Raw genomic sequence first — 10,703 nt, 5'->3', positions numbered from 1 at the left:
TGCATTCATTATTTCAGATAAATATAATAATGCTTACCAATAAATTTGAGGTACTATCAATTTAGTGACCAATAGATGTCTGTGAAACAGACCACAATACACTACAATAGGTACATTTCAGTAAAATATTTACTCGGTTATAAAAATGTTTCAATCTAGAAACTAATCATTTATAACAACCATATTATAAAATGTTTCTATAAAAGTGTTTTTTTTTTTAAATTACAAAAGTTCAAAAAAATTTTAAGTTATGCACTAAGTGCATATTAAATAAACATGTGAATACATGACATGTATTTCGGACTAACACAAACCCCTATAAAAATGGCATGTATTTTGAATGCAGCTGTCCCCTTAAACCTTAGACTCAAACCATATTATATTACATACTAATATATATTAGTAAATTTTAGATGTATGGTCAGTTGAACCTAAAAAACAATCATGTATTTTCAAGTTTTTATAATTTTACATTAATTATGACCTTATATTAATTTTAAAAACTGAAGACTTGTCAATTATTTTACATTAAATTTATTTTATTTCAGTAACTAATCTGCATTAATACTAATAGTACTTAAGAATATAATGATATTAATATTAAATAAAATAAATAAATAACAACTTAAATCAATAAATTTTTTGAATGTTACAATTTATTAAATTCTGACAATACCTATATTAGTCACTTTCAGGTTGCATAATATATTAACATAAATACATTGCTTTCATAACCACAAAAAGAAATTCAACAAAATGTGACTATTAAAATTCATTAAATACTTGAAAAACTGATTTAAATCATATTAACTTATTTTAATAAAATAAAATATACATAATATTATTTAGCTTACCAATTAAAACTAAAAAAAATCATAAATTAAAAAAAAGCTGTCGTTAAATAGTAATGAAAAATTACATATAGATAATAAAATACTGTAACACAATGAAATATCATTTATAATTTCTTTATCAGTTTTGTGATACGAAATAATTATATTCTAAATTTACCATCGAGACCCTTTTCTTGGTAGTTGATATTTATTTATTTTTTTGTTAAGAACTATTTTAGAATGTACTTAAAACTTGTGAAACTTATTTCTATTATACTAACTGTTTTTAATAAAATAAATATAACATGAAGTTTAAAATTAAAGCTTAGATTAAATCATAAGTATGAAAAAAATATCTGTTTTTAACTAATAATTAAAAATAACAACAAATAATATGCATAAACAATTTCTTTTTTTTAGTTTTATGATTTTCTGAATTTACTGCCAAGGCTCTTTTCTTTATAGTTAATATTTTTTGTAGCAGATCTACTAGGTCTTGATGAAGAAGTTGAATCATCAATATCTGATTCACTGCTTGACTCACTTGATCGTTTAGAACGTTTTCGACGTGTATTGTTTCTTGGCACAGTTGAATTATTAGGAGATTCTAATTCACTGTGGCGTTCTTCAGTTCTATCAGATATATTATCTGTATTACTACTTGAAGTAGAAGCAATTCTTGTCACATCAACTTGGACTTCATTAGATGTTGCTGACTTAGGAGAACTTTCAACATTTTGTATTGTATTACTTTGTACCGCATTGTTAGAATTTTGTGTTTGATTTTCTGGATTATGTAACCAACTAGGACCTTCACCTAAACTTTCATTTAATTGACGTTGAGGATTTTTTTTATTAGGAACAGTTTTGGAATTCTTCAACATAGCTGCAACATCTTTTAATCTTACATATGGTTCCGTATTAAGTTTGGGTTGTGGTGAGCTTCTGTAACTGGGTTTTTTTGGTCTTCTTGGTGTTTGTTCAGTACTAGGACTAGGAACGGGATTAGGAACAGGACTGGGAACAGAATTAGGAACAGGACTATGAGCAGGACTAGGAGCAGGACTAGGAACAGGACTTTCATCAAAATCGAAATCACTATCATCACAACGCTTTACAAAAATAGATGGATGAGTAGAAATGACCATACCATTGATCATAGGTAAAACAGTTTTTGTTTGTTTTTTTTTCTTTTCTTGGTTAAATTCTTTGATCTCAACTTTACTCATTTCACGTATACTTTCTAATATAGATGGAATATTTTGCGACATAGTTACTAATGCAGGTATACAACTTTGAACAGTTTGTTCTAAGGTAGTAAGTTTTTTATTCATTTTATTATGCATTGCAGTCAGTTGAATATTTGAATTTTTAATAGAGTTAATTTCATTTTGCAATGACAATTTCTCCAACGATAAATTGTTCTTAGCAGTTGATAATTCTTCATTTTTATCCGATAACTCTTCAATGCGTTTACGTAAATTGTTGTTGATTATCAAAGCCTGATTGAGTTTATCGATAAAGATGTTATCCTTAGACTTGTTTCGATTTTGAGCTGATACTAACTTAGGTGCCATTGTGAAGCAATAGTTAATATACTTATTTTAACTTATAAAAGATCTAAAAAAATAAACAAAATAATAAACATCAAACTCAGTTAATAAATGTTAAATAACAAGAATATTGTTTAAAAATTATGAGGAATTTTAAGACAACTAAGTTTTAATTATCTAATGTAAGTTATGCATTAATTTTATTACTAATAGTTTATAAGTTAAAATTTGTGTTTGGAAAAAACACTTTTATTGTATTCACTTTCATTAGAACAAATTGTGTATGTTACACATTCTTAGCAATTATAAACTAAAAAAATAATTTTTTAGTGAATTTTTCAAATGTTTAAATAACTTTCAACTTTTTTTTTTTTTTTTATTAATCTTTATTACTTCTTTAGGTAGTTAGGTATAATTAAATTATGATACATGCTAAAATTATTAAACTTAGAATAAATTTAACTTCAAACAAATTTATCCTTTTTGATATAGATATAGATTATTGTAAGATATTAACTTTAAAAAATAAATATAAAATAAACCAACAAAAACATTTATTAAAAAACAGTAATAATGAAAGAAATCATGACATTTTTATAAATGCATTAATTTTCAGAGAATACAAACACGATTATGTTCATTTAAAAATTATAATTTTAAGTATACTTGTAAATATTTTGGAAAACATTCAAAACACTTGTAAAAGTTCTTAAATAGAAGGAGCAATATATTTTTTCACTATTTAAATCACATTTATGTCAAATGTAATTTAATTTAAATATATATTACTTAATGTTAATAGAAACTAAATTAAAATATTTGAAGATAAAAAATAATTTGAATTAATTACCTATTATATTTGTTAAACCACATTTTTAAATTTGTGAAATTATTCTTAATAGAAAGGGTAAATAAGATAAAGAAAAACTATTAAATAATACTACTTAAGTATTTTGTATTTATTTTTTGTAATAAATACATTTAATATTTAATGTAGTATTATGGTATAATCAATTCAGGAGCTCTAATTTTAGTGTTCTAATAATATGTATTATTGATTTGTCTGAAAGTTATTTTTTACAACTAGGTATATCTACATATACCAGCAAATATTAATTAATTTAATATTTTGAGAGTTAAAATCACACAAAATAAAGAACACTGGCCACTAATACAGTTAATTTATACTATTAGTTTTTTCAGTTTAAATAAAAGGTATACAATTATTTTAATTATTTAAAAATTATCTGACATTTCATATTAAATCCAATTTTTTGTCATATTACTATTGCAATGAAATCTAAATATTAAAAATTGTAAACTCAATACCTCCTTTGTTTTTAATAAAACAATTGACTAAATAATATTTAAATTATATTTAATTCCAACTTATCAAACAATAATAAATTGTCCAATATTCATAGTATGAAATAAAATATCCTGCAAATTGCATTTTGGAATTTTCAACTATGGTACAATATTAATTTATAATACAAATGATATTATTTTGCTAATCAATATAAATTGTATTATAACAAATCAATATTTGTGATCACATTTACAAAACCTAATAAAACAAACTAATCATATAATAATTTAAATTATTGCAATTAGTCATGTATCGGTCGATATATGTAATTGCGATATTATGGATATCAAACTTTGGTTTTACATTTTCTTGTGAATAATTTTATGATTAAATTTCAATAAATATTTATTTAATTATATTGATCTGGTTAAAAGAAATGTTAAGTCATTAATACTGTGGTATGAAAATAAATATAAAATATTAATTACATGTGATTGTTTCTATCGTAACGCGTCTGAAATGACGAGTTCATAATAAAGTCACTCACCTACTAGTAAACAATGAATGCTTGAATCGCAATCGATGGTAAAGACAACTTCACGACAACTGAATGGTCAAGTTATTAAAATTATAATTACCTATTACAATTAAATTAACACTTGAATAGGCTATAGAAAATAAAACACTGTGATTACTGAACTGTCAAGTTTAACGTCAATTTATTGTAGTTGTATGTGTGTTTAATAAACCGGCGAATACAACAGATTTAAGGTAAATAAATATATATTGAATATTTATTCTAAATAAAGAGTAAACACGACGAATTTTTAGTTTTCACGCAAATATCAGCGAAAATGTGCTATGTAATAATGCTTGTGGGATAAGCACAAATGAAATCATTTTGTAATCAGCTGTAACCCACCAGTGATGCATCCATGCACCAGTAACAATGTTCAACAGGGCAACACCTAAATTTCAAAATCGACACGAGATCGCCATGCATGTTTCTCCACGAGCGACGTGGGACGACACCGACGAAACCGTATCATAATTTTTTCTCACAATTTAATTCATCGTCGTACCAGTGACAATAAAACAATAAAGATTAACGATTTTTTAAAAATCAACCAGACACAGCCACGAGGTCATCGTCCGTACTCTTTTCATGTTGTTCCCTCACTTTTTTTGTAAAGGATAATGATTACAGTATATTGTATAATATATTCTTTGACAGCCTTTTACAATAGAATACTTGCTATTTAATTTGGCCTCAGAGGCCTTTACACGCTAGGCGAATAGTTCGCGCCCGGACGCGACTTTAAATCGCCGCAAATGTTCGCCTAAAATTAAGCATGTGCGATCGATCGCAGACTTTATTCGCTCGCTTTACGTAGTGTGAACGGTCCAATTTAATACAATTCTGTTTATTTTTAAGCGAACGTTCGCGGCGATTTAAAATCGCGTCCGAGCGCGACCAATTCGCTTAGTGTGTAAGGGCCTCTGAGGCCAAATTAAATAGTATGTATTCTTTTGTAAAAGACTGTCAAAGAGTATATTATACAATATTGTAAGTGCCTTAAGTGAACTTATCAGAAGAAAAAAAATTATATACATTTTATCGCAATACACTATAAGTTATTTGTTACTCTGATTCATGAATTATAATTTATAAATAATACTTATTTCCGTGGGGAAAAGATTACAAGAATGCATGTTTTGTAAAACGCAAGTACAAAGAACGGTTCGTATTGTTCGTAAAATAAATAAGATAACAGTTCACAATAATTATTGTCATATACGTTGTAATTTATATGCGCACAACGTATAATAATATATTGTATTGATAGTCTATCGTAGTCTATACAAATACGAAATAATACAATACTGGTCATAGCAATTTCTAAATAATATTATGATTATTTTATGCTTATTCCACTGCGAGTTATGATAATAAGATGATTGCAATATTTATTAAATTTAGTTGTTTTGAATTTTCGTCGGCCGGTATTGTCCAACTTGTGATAAATGTTTCACCATGTCCCGTCAAAAATGTAAATTTAATGATAACTAATAATTAAAGAGTAGGTATTTCGTATTCCTATGTTTAAAAAAACTGAAAAATAATGTGAAGCATACTGGGACTTAAAAGTTTTAATTACTTAAACAGCAAATAAAGGAGAATCTGACTTTAACCAACATTTGTTTTACATACTTTGATTCTATTTCAATAAAAATATAATACTCTTTAAATTAATTGCATCTGGTAGGTAATCCTAAACCAGGTGTATATAATACATTCAATTTTGTAAATTATTTGAGTAAAAATATTTAAATACTATTGGAGTAACCAGTAACCACTCTCCACATATTATTTAAAATACTTTTCAAATTAACTATTTTCAAAATGGATATTTGAAATATTATCTCATACGTATTGAATTCAAATACTTTAACATCTTTGTTTAGATTATCAATATTTATACATATTATTATGTTTCGTAAATAAAATTATTAATATTTTGTCGTTTTACATTGGACATGGCCTCTCAAAATAAACGCGAAATACCATTATTATTTTCGTCGAATAAAGCCTGTATTGAATAAAATATTATCTTTGTAAAGTAAATTTAAAACTATAAATAAAACTATTATTATTATTGGTCTACAACTACGGACTTTGTGTGCGTTACTCTTGTGTTACGTGAGCAATGAATAATGATCCAAAAACGTCTTAAAAGATTACGTTCGCTTTGTTTTGGTTTTTCTTGGTGATTCTATACTACCTACTATAATAGCACTTTTATCATTTAATATAAATTATTTAATTATTACTTATATCTATACGTCTTATAAGTTATAAGTCGGATTTATATTCTATTAAAATCCTTAATATATAATGTTTTTATATCGTTTAAAACAGAAAATATATACTCTTAATATTCTTTTAAAATACCAGATATATGATGTTTTATGTCCTTAAAAATGCAAAATATTCTTTCAATATTAAAACAACAACATATATTAAGTTGAAATTTATTATTTATTATACTATGTATTACCTTGTATTATTAATTAATTAATTAATTTGTTATATTATGTAATATCAACAAACACCGGTACGGACGACTGAATATTTGTGACAACTAACGAAATAACTTGTGTGCTATCGCCTATCACAATCGATAAGGAATATCTGATGATTACCTAATTTATTATAGAAGTTAGAACCCAGAAATAAATCGTATAGTGAATATTGTATTTATCAAATTGCCGATATACATGAAATATTTTCAAATATTCTCTAACGTGTTAAATATTCTTTAACCCTTAAAATACGCTTTTTTATGCAAAATAAATTTTTTCCTATGAACTCTGTATCTTATGAATCGCATAGATATTTTATTCTCATTTAACTGCATACACTAGAAAAAAATATTTAAAATCATAAAAATCCGTCCTCTACTTATAAGTTATAAGTTATAACTATAAGATAATATTATATACTATTGAATAATTATTTATCATCCAACTGTGCATTTTCTAAAATAGGTACAATTTATTTTATTGTGGGAAGCTGTAGATGATAGGACTTATATCATAAGTGTATTGATATTCAAAACGGGAGAAAAAGAAAACATGGTTCATTAAAATTGTACTAAAACTTTTAAGTATAGAAGGCTACTACCATGAAGTATATTGAATATAATCAACGGACATTTACGAAATAATGAAAATAAGTTACTAATTTTTTTACACTAAATAAAAGTTACTTTTTTAATTTAACTAAACTAAATCAAAAATTGAATGTTATAAAAATTAACATTGTTATTAATTACTCTGATGAATAATTAAACTTGAGTTGGTTATTTATGTTTTTTGTTGGTAACTGAATATTTACGGATTTATTTCTCAACAAAAATTGCGACTTTTATATTAGGTTGTCACACAATAAGACGGGTAGCAGACTCATATATGCGATAATCATTTTTTTACGTATGGTAATTCTATGAATATTCAGAACTTAATTTCTAAGGAATAATACTATATTTTTTGATATTGTTTAATGTATACGTAATGTATGTTACAGTATACACACACATAATAAACCGCCAAGACGCACTACCACTGCGTAGTGTCTTGGCCCCTTGCCTTTTAGATATGATATTATTTAATGATTAATCTAAAAATATTCAGTATTTCCGTAGATATTTTCTATCTAATAATAGTGAAAAATTCTAAGACACTGGACGGTGCAATATCAAACAAATATGTTACCTACTTTTAAAATTTCATATTTGAATTTGTCATGAAATAAAAATTAAAAATCATTTTTTCACTTATTTGAAATTTAATTCTCAAAACCCTTCAAAACATTATCTTTAAATTTTGCATATTCAAATTTCTAATTGTTAATAATAAACTGAACAAACTAAAAAATGCAAGAAAGTATCAAGATTTCAAATAAACTTTATAACGAGATATGTTTTCAGAAATGTTATTAGATAAATAGTTAATAAAATTTAACAATGACTTATTCTTTAAATTTTATAAAAAAAAATTAATATTCATAATGCGTGTTGTTGACATGTGCATGTACGTGAGATAACACTCTAATATTTCTTTTGAACACTACTGTTACATGCTCCCAGGATTATTACTAGGTACGTACACATTAACACAATCATCATCTAAAATTGCCTAATCGAACTCCTTAAATATTGTCTGTATTGAATGTTATAAAACTGCTGCGAGGACGTTACACCTGATGTTTAAAGGAAATTATAAAATCAATTTTAAGATAAATTATTATTTTAAACCTTAAAAATATTTAAATACTAATTCAAAGTAGTTTATGTGGTCACATATCAGCCAATAATGTGAGCAATGGTTATTATATAAACAGATAGTAAAGAAAAACAATTTTGTGTAATCAACAAAATTAATGATTCCGATTGTCTTATAAATAATAGAAAAAATTTGAAAATTTTACTATTAAAAAAAATAGTTGGATAAACATGATGGGAATTTGAAGTATTTACAGTTATTATTTTTTAATAAATTCATTTTATTAAAAAATTGATTAAAATTAAAATTCTATTTTTTTTTTTTTTTTTATATTTACTTTTAATCTTCCAGTGTACCAACTAGATTCAATTTTCTACCATACCTATTTTTGAACATTAAAGCATTTTATCGACTACTAATTGTATTTACAAATTCAAAAAAAAAACACACATAGTAATATTAAAAAGTAAAAAGTGATATAAGTAATCTCAATAATGAATTTAAAAAGTATTATTTTCTTGAATATGTGTAACTTGACTTAGTTATAAATTATAATACTTATAATATTTAAATAGTTATTTTTTTAGATAACTATAATATTTCTTATTACCTAAAAATTAATGTTTTATAATTATTATTATTATTTTTTATTTTAAAAGAGTAGTATACAATCTGTATTAGTAAACACAATAAGCATTTAGGCCAAAAGTTAAAAATATATGAGTATAATTTGGTAAAGGAAAACCTACAGTGACAATTTTAATTATCATCATTAAAATAAAAAATAATGTACCATCATTAATCGTCATTAAAACAAACTTGTTAATTTAACGCAAATATATATTCTATAACTAAGAATATAAATTTTTATAATTACATACATAGTGCATACTGCATACTAGCAAATCATTTTTAATTTCATTAGTTCACTACCATACAGTATTATTATTATTACTTATTAGGTATATATAATTTTCAAAAATTATTTCAATTTAATTAATATTTTCCAGAGAACCGTCAAGTCAGTTATGAAAAGATTCCAGTGTTCCTTTATATTATTTCTATATTTTAATAGTCAATTAAAAAACTAATAGGAAGTTAAAATGATTAGCAGAAAAGATTTTATCAAGAATTTAATGCAATTATAAAGTTGTGTATAGAAAGAAAAATTTAAAAAATTTTCATGATTTTTAACTAATTCTTCAATAAAACTCATAAATGGTATTGTTAAATTAATACTTTTAAGATATTATTTCTAAACACTTCATTTTTTATTTTTCTTTAACAGCACAACATGTATAGTATATGCTATTGCCGCCTGTCAATATACTATGTAAGTTATGTAATTTAAGACATAATATAATGCCTGTTGCTGGGTACATTACTCATTATCTATATCATAAATAATAATATATAACACATTTATGATATAGATATTTATAAAAATTAAAAACACATTATTTTTAGTTTGTATTAAACACTTTAAATATTTTTTATTTGATATTAATAATACAAATATACATCTTTGGCAAATAACATTAATAATCTATGACTAACATTTTTTTTTTTTTTTTTTGTAGTATAAAGTTCAATATACAGTTTTAAGAATCTTATAGTAAACAAAAATAAAAAAAAAAATACACTTTTTCTTCTCAAGTTTAAAAAATATTAATTATAAAAACTATTTAAAAGGTAGTTGACACATTTATAATTAACATGAATACTATTTAATTTGATGCTAAAAAGATAAAATATCTAGTCAATAAAAATTGTTCTTGATTACAAAAACTCATTAAATGTAAAATAAACATTTTTAGAACAGTTTATAATTTGTTTAAATTTTAAGTTATTTAATTGTTTGAATGCCATGTGTGTAAAGCCTCTTAAGATGGTATACCTAAACTTAAATTACGCATAGCAAACAAAGACATCTAATATTGTGAACTATAGAATTAATTATTTTAAACATAATTCATAATTGTAAGGAAATACAATGTTCAAAACCAATTACCAAAATGTATTTTTCAATAATAATTCTTAAATGACATAATGGATAAAACAAATATTTCTACTACCTCATTAGTCTTATAACATAATTTATAATATAAGTACTTACACAAATTATACAGAAATACAGATATATTACGGTTTTGATGAGTGTTGATAATAATATTTCATTAATATACATAAATACTTAACACTAATGCATATTTTTCTGCTATA

General features: G+C 24.0%; 1 protein-coding gene across 2 annotated transcripts; it reads right to left on the bottom strand.

Annotated features, from left to right (window-relative positions):
* Positions 1–1,192: 1,192 nt before the first annotated feature.
* On the bottom strand, positions 1,193–4,580 carry LOC112603950 (putative uncharacterized protein DDB_G0290521). 2 transcript variants are annotated; one of them, XM_025352780.1, is made up of 2 exons: positions 4,243–4,580; positions 1,193–2,453 (listed from the first exon to the last, which is right to left on the bottom strand). In XM_025352780.1, exon 2 carries the CDS (start codon positions 2,408–2,410, stop codon positions 1,256–1,258), a length of 1,155 nt encoding a protein of 384 aa, XP_025208565.1. In that variant the 5' UTR covers positions 2,411–2,453; positions 4,243–4,580; the 3' UTR covers positions 1,193–1,255. The 2 variants fall into 2 exon arrangements, with proteins under 2 accessions (XP_025208565.1, XP_025208566.1); XM_025352781.1 differs by having other exon boundaries at positions 4,247–4,580.
* Positions 4,581–10,703: the final 6,123 nt, after the last annotated feature.

This window comes from Melanaphis sacchari, unplaced genomic scaffold, assembly GCF_002803265.2.
Source record: "Melanaphis sacchari strain LSU unplaced genomic scaffold, SCAv2.0 Contig116_pilon_pilon, whole genome shotgun sequence".
NCBI classification, from domain to species: domain Eukaryota; kingdom Metazoa; phylum Arthropoda; class Insecta; order Hemiptera; family Aphididae; genus Melanaphis; species Melanaphis sacchari.
This window is presented reverse-complemented; position numbering and strand designations above follow the sequence as displayed.